Raw genomic sequence first — 22719 nt, forward strand, 5'->3', positions numbered from 1 at the left:
CGACAACAAAGAGTCGGCATACAGGATGGAGGTGGAGCTGCTTACGGAGTGGTGCAGATCTCACAATCTCACCCTCAATGTAGAAAAGACAAAGGAAATGGTGATCGATTTCAGGAGGGCTGGAAAACAACATCACACTCGGCTGCATATTGATGGACCTGCTGTGGAGAGGGTTAGCAGTGTGAAGTTCTTGGGACTTCACTTGGCGGATGACCTGACCTCTACGACCAACACCACAGCAGTGATCAAAAGAGCTCAGCAGCGGCTCCACCCTCTCCGGAGACTAAGGAAAGCAGGTCTCCCTACTGTTCATCTAAGGACCTTCTACAGGGGCACCATCGAGAGTATATTGACCTACGGCATCACTTCCTGGTTTGGGAGCTGCAAGGCTTATGAGCAAAACCAACAAGATAGTGAAGACAGCCAGCAGGATCATTGGTGCCCCACTCCCTTTCCTGTTAGAGATCTATAAGAAGCGAAGCATCAGCTGAGCCATCTCCATTATCAAGGATCCCTATCATCCATCACACCACATCTTCCCCATCCTGCCATCTGGGAAGAGGTACAGGAGCATCAGCTGCAAAACCAGCAGGATGCTACACAGCTTCTTCCCACAGGCAATAAGACTGGTTAACGGACTGTGTCCCCTCCCCATATATCATACACCAACACATCTAACCTCGCCCATACTTTGACAGCTAGGCACCTGTCAAAGCAAAGCCACTGTTCGGTCTGAATGTCTGTTTTTATTTCAATTTTTAGGCCTATTTTAGATATGGTAATTTTAATTTTTAAAGCTATATGTATTTATTCTGTTTTTATTAACTGCACTGATGGGAACTGATTGAGAAAATTTTTTTTGTTTCATCTGTGTATGTACTCAGTTAAAATGACAAAGTAAATACTGAATATAATACTCCAGGTGTGGTCTCGCTAGGGCTCTGCACAACTGCAGGACCTATTCGCTCCTATACTCAACTCATCTTGTTATGAAGGCCAACATGTCATTAGCTTTCTTCATTGCATGCTGTACCTGCATGCTTACTTTGTGACTGATGAACAACGACCACCAGATCTCAATGTACTCCCCGTTTTCCCAACTTGACACCATTTAGATAATAATCTGCCTTCCTATTTTTGCCACCAAAGTGGATAACCTCACATTTATCCGCATTAAACTTAATTTGCCATGCATCTGCCCACTCCCCCAACCTGTCCAAGTCACCCTACATTCTCGTGGCATCCTCCTCACAGTTCACACTGCCACCCAGCTTTGCGTCATCTGCAAATTTGCTAATGTAACTTTTAATCCCTTCATCTAAATCATTAATGTATATTGTAAACAGCTGCAGTCCCAGCACTGAGCCTTGCTAAGTCACGGCCTGCCATTCTGAAAGGAACCCGTTAATCCCTACTCTTTGTTTCGTCAGCAAACAAATTTTCTATCCATGTCAGCACTCTACCCCCAATACCATGTGCTCTAATTTTGCCCACTAATCTCCTATGTGGGACCTTATCAAACGCTTTCTGAAACTCCAGGTACACAACATCCACTGGCTCTCCCTTGTCCATTTTCCTAGTTACATACCCAAAAATTCCAGAAGTTTAGTCAAGCATGATTTCCCCTTCGTAAATTCATGCTGACTCGGACCGATCCTATTACTGCTATCCAAATGTGCCGCTATTTCATCTTTTATAATTGACTCCTGCATCTTTCCCACCACCGATGTCAGGCTAACTGGTCTATAATTCCGTTTTCTCTCTCCCGCCTTTCTTTAAAAGTGGGATGACATTAGCTGCCCTCCAATCCACAGGAACAGATCCTATGCTGTCTGACATGCAGAATATTTCCAGCATTTTCTGTTTTTATTTCAGATTTCAAGTATTTGAATTTACATCTAATTTTCCCTGAATAGTCAAACAATAGAGAGCTAAATAGATTAGGAGAAAACAAAACAATGTCAGATGCCAGGTTGCTATTGCAGGTGAAAACCAGGCTGAAGACTGAAAGAAGATTTGACAGCATCCTCTCCCATGGATGTTGCTCCGATCCCTTTAACTGGCTGACTGACCAGAAGAGACCAATCCTCAGCATTGTTGGTAACAGCTGGGTCCCATTAGTTGGTATTGGTTGGCCACTTGAACCTTGTCAGTCAATTCCCTATAAAACCCAGGCATTTTACCCAGAGGGGAGAAGATGAGAGAAGGAGAGAAAGTGAAGAAAGAAGAGAGTGAAGGGACACAGTGGAGTGCCGTCCTGTTAGCTGGTAGTCCAAAAATGCGGGAGAAACTCAACGGGTGAGGCAACGGAGAGGAATAGGCAACGTTTCAAGTCGGGACCCTTCTTCTGTCTGAAGAAGGGGTCTAGACCCGAAACGTCACCTGTTCCTTCTCTCCATAGATTCTGCCTCACCCGCTGAGTTTCTCCAGCTTTTTTGTCTAACTTCGATTGTTCCAGCATCTGCAGTTCTTTCTTGAACATCGCTGTTAGCTGTGTTCCTGTCACAGGTTTGAGGAAGACTTAGCCACTGGGACAAACCATAGACTATCAGAGCCATGTGGTCATCTGGACTGCTGGGAAAGAAGCCCTACACAGCCAGCATTGCTACCCGAGGCTACGTGAATGGCTGGGGCAAGCCAGAGATGCCAGAATCTCTTCCCGTCTAGACAATTTTTTTTTTTTGTCTCTCCCTTCGGGGGAATGCAACTTTCTTGTCGTATCCTCCTTCTCTGCTTCCGTCTGCGCTGAGGCCTAATGGCGGAGCTGGCGGCCTCCAATCTGCGACCGACCTCGAGGCTCCGGAGGCAGAACCAGCCAGGACTTACAACGCAAGGCTGGCCGACTTCGGGGCCGAGGCAGCGGTGGCCCTACTCGCTGATGCGGCGTTCCAGCTTTCGGCAGCGGCCCGGAGCTGAGACTGTGGGACTCGGGGCTGAGGCAGCGGGTCTCGGGGCTGAGGCAGCGGGTCTCGGGGCTGAGGCAGCGGTACTCGGGGCTGAGGCAGCGGGACCTGGAGCTGAGGCAGCGGTGGTCCGACTCGCTGAGGCGGCGTTCCAGCTTTCGGCAGCAGCCCGACTCGGAGCTGAGGCTGTGGCGGGCCGACTCGGAGCGGAGACGGCGTTCCGGCTTTCGGCAGCGGCGACATCACCACGGAGGTCCGCTGGACGGGAGGGCGGAATCTTCGGCCTGGATCGCCTCAGCGCAGAGGGAGATCAAGGATGGAAGAGACAGAGACTAAGACTTTTGCCTCCATCATAGTGAGGAGTTGCTTAGTGAACTCACTTTGGTGGATGTTAATTTGTGTTTATTGTATGTTTTGTTATTTATTATTTTTGTGTATGACTGCAGGCAACAAAATTTTGTTCAGACCGAAAGGTCTGAATTACAATAAAGGAATCAAATCAAATCAATCAATGAGGACATACGTACGCACAGACTGCCAATCAGGATAGTACAGAAACTGCTAGTGTCACCTCTTCATGTCCAAAGCAGAGCTGGCAGGAAGAAATGCGTACTGTCAGCACCTACTGTCAAGGCAAGGGTGAACTGCAGAAAGAAGCCCGAGATTGCCACACCTCCTGCTTCCAATACCAGGAGTAAGTTACCGGGAGTAAGTTGTTGGTTCAAGCCCAAGATGTCCAGCATCATCGCACATGTGCGCTGTCAACGAGGGACAGTGCCCCAATGCGGTCCTGGACTTTCGTATCAATGTAAATAGAATAAATCACTGCGAGTGTCGGTGTGCTCACTGCTGAACCCGGTAGTGTCCCTGATGCCACAGAGGGGAATTCAAAAGGAAATAATAGTAGCAATGAAACATGAGAAATAAAAATGGTCATGGCCAGAAATTAAGTCTAAAATTATTTAACAATAATGTGAACAAGAAAAAGCCCGAATGAGGACAAATGTGGCTAATTCGAGACCAAAAATGAAATCTATTCATTATGGCAGAGGTACTAAGTGAGAGCTTTACATCAGTTTAAAAAAAAATAAAAATATGATGCTACTGGAGTTTCAGTAAGGAAGATATTTCTGAGTTTTTGGATTGAAAAATCATAAAGAGAAGAAATCTAATCACTGATTTCATAATACTTCATTACTTATCCTTTTAGTAAAGCAGGTGAAAAGATGAGTCTGAAGAAGGGTCTCGACCCGAAACGTCACCCATTCCTTCTCTCCAGAGATGCTGCCCGTCCCGCTGAATTACTCCAGCATTTTGTGTCCATATCATGTGAAAAGATGGGTTTCACACTCAACATTCAAAAAAACTGAGGTCCTCTTTTAACCTGACTGTCCTGCACAATACCACCCTCTGAAAATAAAGATCCACCTTGGGAATAATGGAACATTTCCTATTTCTCTCGAGTCTCCTCTTAACAATAGCAATGATTAAATTCACCATCACCAACAGTACCCCAACATAGCTTCTCGTCCTCTATGGAGAGAATTGAAGATCAAGGTTTAAAACCTGTCACATTGTCTATTAGTCAGCAGTTATCCCCAACCTCCTGTATACTTCAGAGACTTTTAGACTTTTATGGAAAGCATCTCAAAACACTGGAGATACGACCAACAGTCTCTGCAAAGCTATCAAAAGTAATTTACTGGACACGAGAAATTTGACATCTCTACCACACTGCCAGCTGGGGAGAAGCAAAGAACGAAGAACCTCCTCAAAGAAGTGCAACATCTCTACCACACTAGACTCGAAAGTCAGTTCAGAACCAAAGAAGTGGAGTGAAAGCAAATAATTCTTAATCCTGATGGAGCACTCCCGACACGGGAGTTTCGATCGCTCCGACAGGATCGACCGCCGGCTGTGGGAGCTTTGATCGCTCCGACGGACGCCCCGACCGCAGGAGAAATAAAGAGGAAGAAGGTTGGACTGTTTTGCCTTCCATCACAGTGAAGAATTTGAGCGGAATCCGCTGTGGTGGATGTTTAAGTTAACTTTTATGTATTTGTGCGTCTTCTTGCTTTTTTGTTTCGTATGGCTGTATGGTAATTCGCATATCACTGTACCTTAATTGGTACATGTGACAATAAAAGTTCTTTGAAACCATTGAAGAAAAGATAACAAAGCAAACTGCTGCTCACAGTGCAATGTGAAATGTTTACAATTCTCAGCAGTTCAGAATCAGGAAAATGACCCATGCATATTTCCAAATGTAGTTCATGAATTGAAACATCATCAAAAGTGATACATTTTGTATACTGTACCTTCTTTGCATTAGTAAATTCATAAACAAATTCAATTAAGATATAATATTCAATAAAATATGATGACTTTAAAAACATCAAAAATAGCAATAAAAATATGAACATGAATAAAGCAAATACATCATATAACCATATAACAATTACAGCACGGAAACAGGCCATCTCGGCCCTACAAGTCCATGCCGAACAATTTTTTTTCCCCTTAGTCCCACCCGCCTGCACTCGTACCATAACCCTCCATTCCCTTCTCATCCATATGCCTATCCAATTTATTTTTAAATGATACCAATGAACCTGCCTCCACCACTTCCACTGGGAGCTCATTCCACACCGCCACCACTCTCTGCGTAAAGAAGTTCCCCCTCATATTACCCCTAAACTTCTGTCCCTTAATTCTGAAGTCATGTCCTCTTGTTTGAATCTTCCCTATTCTCAAAGGGAAAATTGTCCACATCAACTCTGTCTATCCCTCTCATCATTTTAAAGACCTCTATCAGGTCCCCCCTTAACCTTCTGCGCTCCAGAGAATAAAGACCTAACTTATTCAACCTATCTCTGTAACTTAGTTGTTGAAACCCAGGCAACATTCTAGTAAATCTCCTCTGTACTCTCTCTATTTTGTTGACATCCTTCCTATAATTTGGCGACCAAAATTGTACACCATACTCCAGATTTGGTCTCACCAATGCCTTGTACAATTTTAACATTACATCCCAGCTTCTATACTCATCAAGGACAAATGAAGCCACATTTCACCTCTGGTGCCGCACTTCCATTTTCATTTTCTGTTTTGGTGTTCGATCCCCATGCCTTATGACTGCAATCACACATCGAAGCTCCATCCTAAACAACAATCAGAAAACAGATAAGCCTGAATTCCTGCAGATTAAAGAAAAGTTTGAAAGCTTGTAAAAAGCTTCAAGAAAAATTACTTAATGAGAAAAAACATCCATTTAATCCAAATTTGATTGCATTCCTGCTACGTATAATACTAATCCGCAGCAGCCTTACATGGTGCCAGATGTAGTAGGTACAATAGGGATGTCCTCTGCTTCGGTAGGAATAGACCATGGGATACGAAATTGTGGAGCTAACTCTCGCATGATGAGGTTTCTGTAAAATAATCAACAGAATTTGTGAGTAAAAATAAATCATGAGTAAAATGATTTTAATTTTTATCTTTTATTATAACTTGGCTTAATCAAAATACGTTTCTGCTGTGTTTGGCAATTCTAGGTACAAAGTGTACACCTATTCTTAAAAAAATAATCCACAAACCTGACTGTCCTGGTAGACCCATTGCCTCTGCCTGTTCATGCCCTACTGAAGTTATTTCCACATACCTCAACTCCATCCTATCCCCCCCTGGTTAAATCCCTCCCTATCTATGTTCAAGACACCTCAGACACTCTCCGTCGTCTCCGGGAATCCCGTTCTCTTGGCTCCCATTCCCTAATCTTCACCATGGACGTCCAGTCACTCTACAACTCCATCCCCCACCAGGAGGGTCTCAAAGCCCCTCCGTTTCTTCCTCGACAGGAGAACCAACCAATCCCCGTCTACAGATACTCTCCTCCACCTAGCAGAGCTGGTCCTTACCCTTAATAAATTCTCGTTTGACTCCTCCCATTTCCTCCAAATACAATGTGTAGCTATGGGCACGCGCATGGGCCCTAGCTATACCTGCCTCTTTGTAGGGTACGTCGAACAATCCTTGTTCGAGACGTACCAGGGCGCCATCCCCGACCTATACCTATGCTACATCGACGATTGCTTTGGTGCTACCTCCTGCACCCACACACAACTCACTGACTTCATCCATTTCACCACTAACTTCCATCCGGCACTCAAATACACCTGGACCTTTTCTGATACTTCCCTACCATTTCTTGATCTCACTATCTCCATCGCAGGTGATAGACTTCTGACCGATATCCACTATAAACCCACTGACTCCCATGACTATCTAGACTACACTTCTTCCCAACCTGCTTCCTGAAAGGACTCCACCCCCCACTCCTAATTCCTCCGTCTACACCACATCTGCTCCCAGGATGAGGTGTTCCACACCAGGGCATCGGAGATATCCTCGTTCTTCAGGGAATGGGGGTTCCCCTTCCCTACTATAGATGAGGCTCTCACCGGGGTCTTTTCCATACCCCTTAACACTGCTCTCTCTCCCCAACCCACCACTCGCAACAAGGGCAGAGTCCCCCTAGTCCTCACCTTCCACCCTACCAGCCGTCACATACAGCAAATAATCCTCCGTCGTTTTCACCACCTCCAACTTGACCCCACCACTCGCCATATCTTCCCATCTCCTCCCGTGTCTGCTTTCCACAAAGACCAACTCCCTCCGTTACTCCCTGGTCAATTCATCCCTTCCCACCCGTGCCACCCCCTCCCCGGGCACTTTCCCTTGCAACCGCAAGAGATGCTACACTTGTCGCTTTACATCCCCCCTCGACTCCATTCAAGGACCCAAGCAGTCATTCCAGGTGTGACAGAGGTTCACCAGCACCTCCTCCAACCTCATCTATTGCATCCGCTACTCTAGATGTCAGCTGATCTACATCAGTGAGACCAAGCTTAGGCTTGGCGATAGCTTCGCCGAACACCTCCGCTCGGTCCGCGATAACCAACCTGATCTCCCGGTGGCTCAGCACTTTAACTCCCCCTCCCATTCCAAATCCGACCTTTCTGTCCTGGGTCTCCTCCATGGCCAGAGTGAGGACCACTGGAAATTGGAGGAGCAGCACCTCATATTTCACTTGGGCAGTTCATACCCCAGCGGCATGAACATTGACTTCTCCAATTTCAGGTATCCCTCACTGTCTCCTCCCCTTCTCAGCTCTCCATCAACCCTCTGGCCCCTCCGCTTCCTTCTTCTTCCCGCCCCCCCCCACATCCTACATCAGTCTGAAGGGTTTCGGCCCAAAATGTTGCCTATTTCCTTCGCTCCACAGGTGCTGCCGCACCCCCTGAGTTTCTCCAGCACATTTATTCTACCTTCAATTTTCCAGCATCTGCAGTTCCTTCTTAAACATTCTTAAAAAAATAATTGGTTTCAGGTTCTATTTGAACTCACTTATAAAATAGAAACATGGAACTAAAGGGATGCTGGTCACTTAGCAGTCACATTAACCAGTAAATAGCTAAGGGACAAGGGTCTCCTAATCTAAGGAAAAGCATTCTTGCCATAGAGGTAGTACAGAGAAGGTTCACCAGACTGATTCCTGGGATGTCAGGACTTTCATATGAAGACTGGATAGACTTATAACCATATAACCATGTAACAATTACAGCACGGAAACAGGCCATCTCTGCCCTACAAGTCCATGCCGAACAACTTTTTTTCCCCCTTAGTCCCACCTGCCTGCACTCATACCATAACCCTCCATTCCCTTCTCATCCATATGCCTATCCAATTTATTTTTAAATGATACCAATGAACCTGCCTCCACCACTTCCACTGGGAGCTCATTCCACACCGCCACCACTCTCTGCGTAAAGAAGTTCCCCCTCATATTACCCCTAAACTTCTGTCACTTAATTCTGAAGTCATGTCCTCTTGTTTGAATCTTCCCTATTCTCAAAGGGAAAAGCTTGTCCACATCAACTCTGTCTATCCCTCTCATCATTTTAAAGACCTCTATCAGGTCCCCCCTTAACCTTCTGCGCTCCAGAGAATAAAGACCTAACTTATTCAACCTATCTCTGTAACTTAGTTGTTGAAACCCAGGCAACATTCTAGTAAATCTCCTCTGTACTCTCTCTATTTTGTTGACATCCTTCCTATTATTTGGCGACCAAAATTGTACCCCATACTCCAGATTTGGTCTCACCAATGCCTTGTACAATTTTAACATTACATCCATCCAGCTTCTATACTCAAAAGCTCTGATTTATAAAGGCTAGCATACCAAAAGCTTTCTTTACCACCCTATCTATATGAGATTCCACCTTCAAGGAACTATGCACGGTTATACCCAGATCCCTCTGTTCAACTGGATTCTTCAATTCCCTACCATTTACCATGTAAGTCCTATTTTGATTTGTCCTGCCAAGGTGTAGCACCTCACATTTATCAGCATTAAACTCCATCTGCCATCTTTCAGCCCATTTTTCCAAATGGCCTAAATCACTCTGTAGACTGTAGACTTTGGAAATCCTCTTCATTATCCACAACACTCCCTATCTTGGTATCATCTGCATACTTACTAATCCAATTTACCACACCTTCATCCAGATCATTGATGTACATGCCAACAACAAAGGACCCAACACAGATCCCTGAGGCACCCCACTAGTCACCTGCCTCCAACCCGATAAACAGCCATCCACCATTACCCTCTGGCTTCTCCCATTCAGCCACTGTTGAATCCATCTTGCTATTCCTGCATTTATACCCAACAGTTGAACCTTCTTAACCAACCTTCCATGAGGAACCTTGTCAAAGGCCTTACTAAAGTCCATATAGACAACATCCACTGCTTTACCCTCGTCAATTTCCCTAGTAACCTCTTCAAAAAATTCAAGAAGATTAGTCAAACATGACCTTCCAGGCACAAATCCATGTTGACTGTTCCTAATTAGACCCTGTTTATCTAGATGCTTATATATATTGTCTCTAAGTATCTTTTCCATTAATTTGCCCACCACTGAAGTCAAACTAACAGGTTTGGCTTGGCTTGGCTTGTACTCGCTAGAATTTAGAAGATTGAGGGGGGATCTTATAGAAACTTACAAAATTCTTAAGAGGTTGGACAGGCTAGATGCAGGAAGATTGCTCCCGATCTTGGGGAAGTCCAGGACAAGGGGTCACAGTTTAAGGATAAGGGGGAAGTCTTTTAGGACCGAGATGAGAAAGTCATTGTTCACACAGAGAGTGGTGAATCTGTGGAATTCTCTGCCACAGAGGGTAGTTGAGGCCAGTTCATTGGCTATATTTAAGAGGGAGTTAGACGTGGCCCTTGTGGCTAAGGGGATCAGGGGGAATGGAGAGAAGGCAGGTACGGGATACTGAGTTGGATGATCAGCCATGATCATATTGAATGGTGGCGCAGGCTCGAAGGGCCGAATGGCCTATTCCTGCACCTATTTTCTATGTTTTTCTATGTTAAGAGGAAATGTTTTGGTAAATGATACTTTTCTGACTACAAATGATCTAGTAAAGTCCTACAATCAAAGATATATTGTTCTAGTCTTCTATACTGCTCCATAAAGAAATAAATACAATTATGGAAAAGTAACAATTAAAAATCTTACCCTAAAATCTTTGCACAATCATCATAATACTTCATGGAATTCTTCACAAAGCTGAAGCCATTAACATCACAGACATAGGATTGACCATTGGCTCTTAGTAAATCAAAGCCACAAACTGTTTGCTATAAAAAAAGATAAGATCATCAGAGCAGAATTTTACAGCAGAACCTATTCAGCCCCTCATACCAATGACGGCCAAAAAAACATGAGCTATTGACGTTACTCCCACTTCCCAGTTCACTCCTTCACTTTACATGTTGTGACTTCAAATGTTTATCCAGGTATCTGTTTAATGTGATGAGAGCTTCTGGCTGCAGTATTCTTGTAACAGAGAGATCTAGAGTATCACTATTTTCTCAGTGAAAGATGTTTCCATAACAAATAATTTGACCTGTTAACTTAATTACTAAGGTCTCTGCCATGGGAAACGTGCCCTTCTATTACGCCCTGTCTAAGCCTTTCAGTTAAGTCTGTCCATACACCTTTGTTCCAAAGAAAGCAACCACATAAGTGTCAAATATCCAACCCCAGCAATAACCGTACATATCTTCTTTGAACTTTTATCAGTGCAATTATACTTTTTCAGTGGTGTCTTGAGCAGATATATTCTAACTATGGCCTACTCATGTTAATTCAGTTCTTGCATATTTTATATTCTATGCCTGGGCATTTTTAACCAGTTTATCAGTTTTGGGGAGAAGACAGGAGAATTGGGTTAGGAGGGAGACATAGATCAGCCATGATTGAATGGCGGAGTAGTCTTGATGGCCTAATTCTAATCCTATTCCTTATGATCTATCTGGCCTGGCACCTTCAAGAATTTGTGGATGTGCACCCCAAAGATCCCTCTGTTCCTTTACACATTTTAGGTTTTTCTTTATCATTTTTGTTACTGAAAGCATTATCCTCACATTTTTTGGAACTAAGTTTCAATATCACTTGTGTGTCCACCTAGTCAGTCTCTCGTGATTCCATGCCCCCTAGAACTCCTTCATTCATTAAAAATCCTGCTGATGATTTGCTATCTGTTGTTTCCTTCTGATAATTTTTGTTTATATCGTGTTCATCACCTTCTCTTGTATCCCATAGCTTTTAGCTTCTTGATCAAAACATCACGTGGGACCATGCAAATACTGGTTTAACATTGATTTAAGATTAAGACTTTGATTAACCTTCCAAAATGCTGATTTCTAATATTCCACAGAAATTTTCCGATAGCTTACTCAGGGACAATATTAAGCTGATCAGTTTAGTTGCTCAGCTCATCAACTTCTCCTTCATTTTTCAAGAACAAAAGTACTGACCACATCAGCAATCCTGACTACTCCTTGCTAAAGGCCTGGGACATATATTATCATTTTTTTTTTAAATATAGCAAGGAAACCGGCCCTTCGACCCACTGAGTCCATGCCAACCATCAACCATCCAATTACACCAACCGGAACCTAATCCCATGTTATTCTCCCAGCAATTCCACTACCTAAATACACACTAGGGCCAATTTACACCAATTGGTAGGTCTACCAATTACAACTGGTAGGTATGAGTAACCTATTAATTGGTAGGTTAAGGTTAATAATTACCGAGCCTTCTATCATGGGAAATGGGTCCTTCTTGTTCACCCTGTCTAGGGTCCCAATTTCTGCGAAGGATCCCAACCCTAAACGTCAACTATCCATGTTCTCCAGGGATGCGGCCTGAACCGCTGAAGTACTCCAGCACTTTGTGTCTTTTTTAACCTAGTAATCCAATGTCTAGGATGTAGGAGGAAATTGAAACACCTAGTGGAATCCCACGTGGTCATCATGCCAATGTACAAACTCTTACCACAGACAGCAATAGCTCGGCTAATTGTGCCGCTTAACTTATTTTGTCCATCTGCTTATGAGTTCCAATACTTTATATACTTGGGTAGATTAAGATTCAGACTAATCTGAAATTGTAATATACAATACGGGGTACAATGAAATGCCTTCTTCAGATGAATGGATGGTACATGCTTAATTCAGGTTTAGAGGTATATGAGCCAAACGCAGGCAGGTGGAACTAGTGTAGATGGGACACTGCACCTTTGGGTGCATGTGATGAATAAAATTGACTTTGACTTTTGATGTTGGTCAGTGTGGGCAAGTTGAGCCGAAGGGGCTATTTTCCATGCTGTACGACTCTATGACAGATGAAGCTCATAAATTAAACCGTATATATAATACAGTAATGATAAATACAACTGCAAGTGCAAAGCAGCAGAATGACGGAAGATTGTTGTGCAAAATCCTAACAGTGCAAAAAAATTATTTTTTAATACAATAACATGGTAACCAAAGGAAAGAGAGCGTTGAGAATCAGATTATGTGGCAGCTCTTCCGAGAATGGGGTGTTAAAGAGGCAATTTTAAGACAGCAGTGGGGAAGAAGCTGTTCTCAAGTCTCGACATCCAAGCTTTCATGCTCTTCTATCTTCATCCGCAAGATAGAAGAGAAAAAAATGGAACGACCTGGTTGACAGGAATCCTTGATGGTACTTCCAGTCTTCCTGATCCAACACACCATGCAGATGGATTGGATGGACGTACGAGACAAACTCTCTCTGTAGGTTTAGGCAGGCAAGAGCAGAGCTGGTATCACAGTATCAGGCTGACATGCATCCGTCAGAATACTTTCTGTAGCACATCTGTGGAAGTTCAATAGTATACTGATAGACATACAGATGAGACGGTGTACAAGAATGAGATTGTCCTGATTGTCCCGAGTCAACAACGTTTCTCTCAATATCAGCAAGACAAAGGAGATAGTGACTTCAGGAAACAAAGCGGTACTCATACCCCCCTTTTCATTGATGGTGCCGTAGTAGTGATGGTTGAAAACTTAAAATTCCTAGGTGTTAATATCACCAACAACTTCTCCTGGACCACCCATATTGATCAACGACCAAGAAAGCACACCATTGCCTCTACTTCCTTAGAAGGTTTGGGAAGTTTGGCATGTCCCCTACAAATCTCACCAACTTCTACAGATGTGCCATAGAAAGCATTTTATCGGGATGCATAACAGCTTAGTTTGGGAACATCTCAATTCAAGACAGCAAGAAATCGCAGCTGATTGTGGATGCAGCCCAGACCATCACATGAACCAACCTCCCTCACGCTGCTTCGGTATGGTCAGCAGCATAATCAAGGACGAGTCACATCCTGACCACTCCCTCTTTCCCCCTCTTCCATCGGGCAAAGGATATAGAAGTGTGAAAACGCACACCTCCAGATTCAGGGACAGTTTCTTCCCAGCCGTTATCAAACAAATGGACCACCAGACCACAACTGGAGAGCAGTCCTGAACTACCATCTACCTCATCGGTGACCCTTGGGCTAGCTTTGATCTGACTTTACTGGTTTTATCTTACATTAAACCTTATCAGGCTTGATAAGTACACTGTGAATGGCTTGATTTAAATCATGTATTGTCTTTCCGCTGGCTGGTTAGCACGTGACAAAAGCTTTTCACTGTACCTCAGTACATGTGACAATAAACTAAACTGAACAGATCTTGTAAGACACCTAAAAAAAGACACTAATACATTTTCTAAATCACTCCATCAATGTGAAGGGACCAAGTTAGATTCCTCAGCTCCATTGATGAGGGCAGAGTTGTATTCACCCAACCCCCACTTGCTTAGGTCAACAACTCTTTTATTTTGCTGACATTACAAGCAACATGGATGTAATAAGGTTCTTAATTGCTATCCTGTACTTTGACTTATCATAATTGTTGATCCAGCTGATCACAGTGGTATCTTTGGCCAATTTAACAACTGAGTTGGAGTTGTACTTAGCCATATAGTCGTGGATGTACAAGGAGTAGAGCAAAGTACTCAGCAGACATCCTTGAGGGGCACTACTGTGGAGGATCAGGGTGGAGGAATTGTTATGACCAATTCTGATTGATTGGGGTCTATCAGTTAGGTAGTCTCAAAACCAGTTGCTGATGGAGGCCCAAATCCTGAAGTTTAAGGATGAACTTATTTGGTGTAGTAGAAAGATTGGTACTATATAACAGCAGGGGAACGAGGTATAATAATAATGAGGTCAAGTCAAGTCCATTCATCACATACGCATACGAGATGTGCAGTGAAATGAAAAGTGGCAATGATTGCGGATTGTGCAAAATACAAAACCACAAAACAGAATGGAACAAAATCAGTAATTACATATTTGTGGGAGGGAGAAAAAAAAAGAAACAGCAATTTAAATAGACACCACACAGGTGTCTCTGCTTTTAGTGCTTCACTAGTGCAATCAATACTTCAAGTCACCTGCCCATGCCCATCCAGTTGCAATTGTTGTTGAGCAGTGGTCTAACAGAGGGACCCATTGAAAGGGTCGGTCAGTAGCTAAGCACTGTAACAAGCTCTCTCTGATATTTTTAACATACTGTGATGCGTTACAGGAAACATTGAGCCCACTGCAGCCAGCTGTGACACTATCCTTCGAGAACATCTCATCAATTCAGTATCCCCTCAAATCAGTAATAAACCAAGAACAAAGCACACTGCGCCTCTTGTTTATGGAGCCAAATTCACGGTGGCTGTTGCTTGGAACTTTTGAGTAATTTCTGCGAATACTGGTTAAAATGAGTAATGATTGATTTTATTAGGTGCATGAACTTGTGGAAGCTGCAGTATGACAAATGTTAAGATAGCTGTACAGCACAATGTGGAAGCTGCAGTATGACAAAGGTTAGGGTAGCTGTACAGCACAACAATCTTTAGGCATTCATTGACGCACATCAATGTTCCTGATGCACAAGTAAATAAAGTGTGTCTGGAAAATGAATGGAAGTTACATAGAAACATAGAAATTAGGTGCAGGAGTAGGCCATTCGGCCCTTCGAGCCTGCACCGCCATTCAATATGATCATGGCTGATCATCCAACTCAGTATCCCGTACCTGCCTTCTCTCCATACCCTCTGATCCCCCTTAGCCACAAGGGCCACATCTAACTCCCTCTTAAATATAGCCAATGAACTGGCCTCAACTACCCTCTGTGGCAGAGAGTTCCAGAGATTCACCACTCTCTGTTGTCAGAGTTCAGTTGATCGGCGACGACAATCTAACGCTGGAAATGCAACAAAGTACACAAATGTGGGTTGTTATGGGAATTATCTGGTCCAATTTCACTTGAAGAAATTTGCTATTGTTATGTAATATATAGCATCATATAGCACTGAAAGAACAGTACTTTAAGATAGAATTTGCAGGCATACATTTTTATCCAAGGGCCCCCTGTGAACAACTGTATAAAATCAGGATTTAAACTGTATATCAAGGTGCCTCAATTTTATCACAGATTGCACAATCTTACTGCAAGGGTTAGATTCGAAGAAACCAAAGTTTGAAGAAGTACAAACTTTGTTATTCATTTTAAATGATGCATGCTTTGCTGACAACACTGACAAATTGCCTTTTGAGGTACTGGTAAGACACCACATAGATCATTGGAAATTGTGGCAGTTACAGGTGCACAACCTTTTATCCGGAGTTCCGGAAACTGAAAAACACCGAAAACCGGCCATTTTTCCCCAGGATGTCGTCTGCACACCAAAGCTCGCGTTTGGCGCCAAACTTGACCCGAAACGACCCACGGTCAACCCAGGTCTGTACTACTGTAGCGGCTGCCTCCTCCCCGGAGACCAGGGAGACACTTAAACATCTGTAAATCATTGCTTAAATGTTGGTCAGTTAGTTTGGAGGGCTTTTATGTGAAGGGGTAAACTTTAATTCTTAGTCCCCTACCTGGTCGGAGAGGCGGGGAGAGGTCAATGCCTTACCGGGTCGCCGTGCAGTAAGCTCCGCAGCGCTGTGGCCGCCAACTCCCAGCTGGGGCTGCGGGCGGCGCCGGTTGTAGCTCCGACCCCGGCAACTCTATCTCAGGTAGGTAGCGCGGGCGGCTTGAAAAGTCTGGAGCGGCTGCCTCCTCCCTGGAGACCGGGGAATCATTGCATAAATGTTAGTCAGTTAGTTTGGAGGGATTTTATGTGGTGGTGGTGGGGTGAGAAGGGAAAAACTTTAATTCTTAGCGCCCTACCTGGTCCGCGACTCCCAACATCGCGGAGCTGGGGGCTCCTTCCGGCCGCGGGCGGCGCCGGTTGGAGCTCCGACCCCGGCAACTCTACCCCTGGCTACGAGGCGCTCCAAATCCACCGCCGCCCGCGGACCGTGACGCCCGCAGCTCCGGAATGTTGGGAGTCGGCGGCGTCGCAGCGCTGGGATACCAGCGGGAGCGGGCAATGCCTTACCGCGGCCGTGCGTGCGGTAAGCCTCCGGAGCGCTGTGGCCGCCGACTCCCAACATTCGCGGAGCTGGGGCTGCGGGCGTCCGGCCGCGGGCGGCGCTGGATTTGGAGCGCCTCGCAGCCAGGGGTAGAGTTGCCGGGGTCGGAGCTCCAACCGGCGCCGCCCGCGGCCGGACGGAGCCCCCAGCTCCGCGATGTTGGGAGTCGCGGACCAGGTAGTGCACTAAGAATTAAAGTTTCCCCCTTCTCACCCCACCACCACCACATAAAATCCCTCCAAACTAACTGACTAACATTTATGCAATGATTTACAATGATTCCCCAGTCTCCGGGGAGGAGGCAGCCGCTCCAGACTTTTCAAGCCGCCCGCGCTACCTACCTAATCTACCCTAAAAATCTTCCATTCAGAAATCCGAAAATGTCCGAAATCCGACAAGTGTCTGGTCCCAATGCTTTCGGATAAAAGGTTGTGCACCTGTACATAGAAATACAACATTGTTTCTTCATCACGGATGGTTCATAATCCTGGGTAGCGATTCCAAGATTTTTAACCAGTGGCAATGAAAGTACAGCAAATGGGATTAGCAAGAGGATTCAAAGCTGGCATCGATAAGTTGGACTGAAATGGCCTGATTCTGTTTCCAATCACAAGGAAAGATGTTCCAACCTGTTTAAATTACGTTTCACAAAGTGCAGAATTTTGAAAACTGAAGTTCAAATTGCCAACACACCAGAAAAGGAACACAAATGAAATTTCTCCACAATTCAATGATCTGCCATGTTAAGACTTAACACTGATACAGAAAAAAATATTAATATCACATTTAATTTAAAAAGACCACAACTATATTAATTTAAATGTGAGAATGTTATTAGGAATCATTTACATTGGGAATATATGTTCATTCCCACAACATAAATTTTCAGTCTATTTCAGCATTTAGTCACATTTCTTTTACATTTAATCAACGTACAAGCTGCCACTGGTAAAAGATTTAAGTAAATACGAATGCCAAACTGATTTTTTTTTTCCCCAAACAAATGACATTTAATTTCAAGAATCAGTGTAAAATATCCAGATTTTGCACAGAACACATCCGAAGATTCGTAAAAAACTAAAATTTCAAAGTACTAGTATCTCGGCTTTAAGCTATCATTCTTTTAAATTTCTTTATGTATTTTCTTTATGTTTAATGCTAGCACGAAGCACTTATTTTCATCATAGTCAAACGGTGTTCTGTTTTTATTAAACTAACTGTGTGCACTTATTAATTCGACCACTCACCTTAAAAGCAAGGCAAACCTTCCAAGCAATTAGCTTCTCTCTGGCGTTTAGTATGACAGGATATCGAACTTCCTTTCCTTCACTGTCACGCTCAACCTTGCCATCCAGAGCAGGAGATTTGCGAGCCTCTGCATGAGCATAATCTGGACCAACTGTATAAACCTTCAGAATTGTATTTTGAAGAGGAAAAAAAAACATGAGTGAGATGGAAGCTCAGACAGTAGTATAAGGACTCATTGAAAGAGGGAAAAAAACATAGATTTTCCATGCTACACAGGAACTGCAAATGTTGCTTTAAAAGAAAATACAAGGTATTGGAGCAACTCCGTAGGTCAGGTAGCATTTCTGGAGGACATGGATATTCTAGAGTAATTTTCTTTCCTCGAGGTAAGGCATTCAAAAATAAGGAGGGCAGTTGCCATAAAAAATAAAATTACTTTATAGTATTGCAAAAATTTAGCGAAAACTTAAGTATTTATGACTAAGGCCAAAGAACTGTTGCCAGTGAGCTTGGATTGCTCATGAAAACCATAATTTCCATGGACATGAAAAGCTCAAATAATATTGTTTGTATACTGAGGATTACTTTAGTTTGAAAAGGTGCTCTGTACCTTCACATCTGTGCCATCTGTCGGCATAAATTGTTCATATATATATGATCCAGTTTTTCGGACATTGCTTTCAGGAGAATAGACGCTGCTTCTACTTCCAATCTAAAACAGAAGAACAATTTACTCTTTACATGGTATTTTGAGCACTTTATTAATAGATAATGTTTTCAGTATTTTACCAATTGATTCCAAAAGGCACACAAATTATATGAAGGATTGTTTTCCACAATTCCTTGAAGAAAGTCCATTCCCAAATCCCTTGAAAAGGTTATTGCTGCCTTCCTGCTTTATGGGTACTAAACACCAGGGAGATACAGGAGCCAGTAATGGTAAGGAATGGCAATCCATTTCAAGTATGTAGCTTAGAATTGATAGTGTCATTTCCCACTCACTTGCCACACTTGCTCTTTTTACTTAATGAAGGATATGGGCTTTGACGAGGCCAGTATTTACAGATAACCACTCATCGCTGTTAAGGTGATGATAGTGATAGAGAAGGTGGTGGTGATACTCCAATTTGAAATGAAAAGGAAATGTCTGGGTTTTTATGCAGTTACGATAAATAAATGTTAATATATTTGAGTTTTTCTGATAAATTAGAGGCAGGAGAATTTATAGATAAATGTGTTATACCCATGTAACTCATTATCCTCAAGGAGTTATCTGTTGTATGTTTGGTCAACAAAGTCAAAGAAATCTTGGTCAACAAAGTCAAAGAAATCTTGCCAAGCTTTTGCAATGCACCTTATACCAAAGCAAAACTGGCAAAGTCTATAGCAATATTTGGAAAATCAAGACACATTCTGGACCACAAATCATTACATACTCTGTATAATACACTCATATTGCCATATCTGAGTTACTGTGTGGAGATATGGGGTAACACCTACAAAACCAACCTACAGCCGTTATGCACATTACAAAAAAAAGCAATAAGAATTATCAATAACGTTGGATATCTTGAACATACCGATTTATTATTCTTAAAGTCACATACACTGAAGTTCACCGATCTGGTTAAATTTAAGACTGCGCAAATCATGTACAAAGCAAGAAATCATTTACTTCCAAGAAATATACAAACACTGTTTATGGAAAGACAGGGTGGGTATAATTTGAGAGGGGAACATAATTAAAAAACAATTCAATGTCAGAACAACTCTTAAAAGTATGTGCATAGCAATCTGTGGTGTGAATTTGTAGAATGGTCTGGAACAGGAGATACAACTTAGCACAAGCATAATTCAGTTTAAAAAGATGTACAAAAACACTTTTTTTTTAAAGGATATTGGGATGAGGATAAGTGATTGTGAGTGGGATATTTGTTATACTGATTGTATTGGGAAGGGTGATTATAGAGTGCTGGGTTGTAAATATGACCAAGATACTGTATAGTATTTGCGGGTTTTTTCTTTTCTTTTTCTTTTTTCTTTTTTGTATGGTTGCGTAAATATTTGATTAGTGTATAAATGTAAATAATTTGGTGTACATATAGTGGCTGGTGTACATATGGTGTACATATAGCTGCTAAATTTGTATAAGATAATTACAAGCAGTTGAATAAGGGGTGGGAATTAATAAGCTTTGGCTTCTTCCTGCTCCTTTTCGGACACATATGATTTCATTTATTTATAGATATTGTTTATGACACTTTATAAATATTCTTGTTTTGTTTTTTGTATGCTGTTTCACACTTGCTTTTTATTCTTTTATTCTGTTCGAAATAAAGAATAATTTATAAAAAAAAAAAAAAAAAAAAAAAAAAAAACAACCTGTAGCTATATGCATGCAATGTTGAAGATAGTTAAACTTGAATGAGGTGAACAGGGAATCAGGAACATTGCTTTGTACCAAATGTTATCAAGCCCCTGGAGCAAAACTCATCCAAGCAAGTGGACAACATTCTACCAGTTTTTCCTTGTAATTCAGCTCTTCTGTTCACGTTTAAGCCACAAGAGTAATTAAGTCTGGAACCTTTCTAAAATCAGCTATTTTCTACTAATCTAAGAATAAAGCCTAGCTTTCATTTCTTTTCTCCAATTTTATGAAGCAGCTGGCAATGTTCTTAATGTTTAACTCCAAGTTATTTAGAAAATTAATTTAAAGTTATCCAAGCCGCAAATGTTATAAAAGCATACAGAACATACCTTTCGAAAGAGTCTTTGGCTTCCTCCTCCAGCACTTGTTGGATAATAAATGTAAACATTGTGGTCCTCTGCACTTACTGGCTTCTCAACAAATGGTTTTTGAAAGATATCTCCATTGACCTCTACATGATCTTCACCCTCAATTAAATTGCATTCTAGGATGAAATAAATTACGGGTTAGATGTCTGTTTGTATTATATTTAAGCGTATTCATTAAAAAAAGGATTTGATTTTGATCTCAGCAACAGTATACGTCTTTCAAACAAGACAGTAGGGGAATCAAGAACCAAAGGTTATAGACCTTTATCAACGCAATATTCCACCTCTCCACCAATTCCAATATTGGTGGCGAGTGGGGGGGGCTTTCTGGAGTGCTGGTATGGGTTCTTGGGGTGGCAGCTCAGTCCCTCAAGCCTGATCTGCTGGCAGCTCACTCACGGCTGGTGGGCTGGCAGTTGACTCATGACTATTCCTTGAAATTGCATTTCAAGCAAGGTGCAAGGCCACCAAATTCAAATCCGTGTTCCTACCATTACAAGCAGGGTGCAAGGCCACCAAATTAGAGTGCAGTTTACAACCACTTCTAGCAGGGGGCAAGACCACCAAACTCACTTCAGTTTCATACCACTTCAAGCAGGATGCAAGGCCGCCGAATTCAAGTGCAGTTTCATTCCAATTCAAGCAGGGTCCAAGGCCACCAAATTCAAATGCAGCTTCATACCATTTCATGCAGGGTGAAACCACCATAAAACCACACAAAACACCAAACTCACAGTTCAGTAGACATTCAGTGTGTTCAGTTGATTCACAGCTCAAACAGAGTCATGACCTCTCCCTCCCCCATCATGCAGAGACTGAGCCACACCCACACTTCCGGGTTTTATAACCCCTCCCCCTCCCACCGGAAAAGGTGTGGCTTTCAGTCCGTGATTGACAGGAGAGAGATTCTCAACATTTTTTAAACATTAATAACACTTTTATTTTTCATTGATGGGAAAAAGTCTCTGCACCTGCTCAGCGGAGGGGGGACTGAGGAAGATGGCCAAAAATCACAGCCGTAATAACCGTGCATAGTTCCTTGAAGGTGGAATCTCATATAGATAGGGTGGTAAAGAAAGCTTTTGGTATGCTAGCCTTTATAAATTAGAGCATTGAGTATAGAAGCTGGGATGTAATGTTAAAATTGTACAAGGCATTGGTGAGACCAATGCTGGAGTATGGTGTACAATTTTGGTCGTCGCCCAATTATAGGAAGGATGTCAACAAAATAGAGAGAGTACAGAGGAGATTTACTAGAATGTTGCCTGGGTTTCAACAACTAAGTTACAGAGATAGGTTGAATAAGTTAGGTCTTTATTCTCTGGAGCGCAGAAGGTTAAGGGGGGACTTGATAGAGGTCTTTAAAATGATGAGAGGGATAGACAGAGTTGATGTGGACAAGCTTTTCCCTTTGAGATTAGGGAAGATTCAAACAAGAGGACATGACTTCAGAATTAAGGGACAGAATTTTAGGGGTAACATGAGGGGGAACTTATTTACTCAGAGAGTGGTAGCGGTGTGGAATGAGCTTCCAGTGGAAGTGGTGGAGGCAGGTTCATTGGTATCATTTAAAAATAAATTGGATAGGCATATGGATGAGAAGGGAATGGAGGGTTATGGTATGAGTGCAGGCAGGTGGGACTAAGGGAAAAAAGTTGTGTCGGCACGGACTTGTAGGGCAGAGATGGCCTGTTTCCATGCTGTAATTGTTATATGGTTATTGTTATATGGTAAGTGGTAGCGTTTTATCTAAAATCAATATGCAGTTCAAACAGGAAGTAAGTGCATTTGCAGTAGTGCCTTTCAACTTCAAGCCAAAGCACCCAAGCCACCATTTGCAGTAAGTAGTGCCTTTCAACTTCAA

At 42.8% G+C, this 22719-nt stretch overlaps 1 protein-coding gene across 12 annotated transcripts in view; it reads right to left on the bottom strand.

Annotated features, from left to right (window-relative positions):
- Positions 1-22719, bottom strand: part of ppip5k2 (diphosphoinositol pentakisphosphate kinase 2) — a 129886-nt gene that overhangs the window by 85851 nt on the left and 21316 nt on the right. For all 12 annotated transcript variants that reach the window (XM_055633254.1, XM_055633251.1, XM_055633260.1 and 9 more), the window contains exons 7-12: positions 20817-20971; positions 18670-18771; positions 18059-18220; positions 10490-10611; positions 6233-6334; positions 5978-6064 (exon numbers count right to left, since the gene is read on the bottom strand). In XM_055633254.1, the coding sequence (XP_055489229.1) occupies positions 5978-6064; positions 6233-6334; positions 10490-10611; positions 18059-18220; positions 18670-18771; positions 20817-20971 (730 nt within the window). The remainder of the gene's footprint in view (positions 1-5977; positions 6065-6232; positions 6335-10489; positions 10612-18058; positions 18221-18669; positions 18772-20816; positions 20972-22719) is intronic.

The sequence above is a fragment of the Leucoraja erinacea genome, chromosome 3 (assembly GCF_028641065.1).
Source record: "Leucoraja erinacea ecotype New England chromosome 3, Leri_hhj_1, whole genome shotgun sequence".
NCBI lineage: Eukaryota > Metazoa > Chordata > Chondrichthyes > Rajiformes > Rajidae > Leucoraja > Leucoraja erinaceus.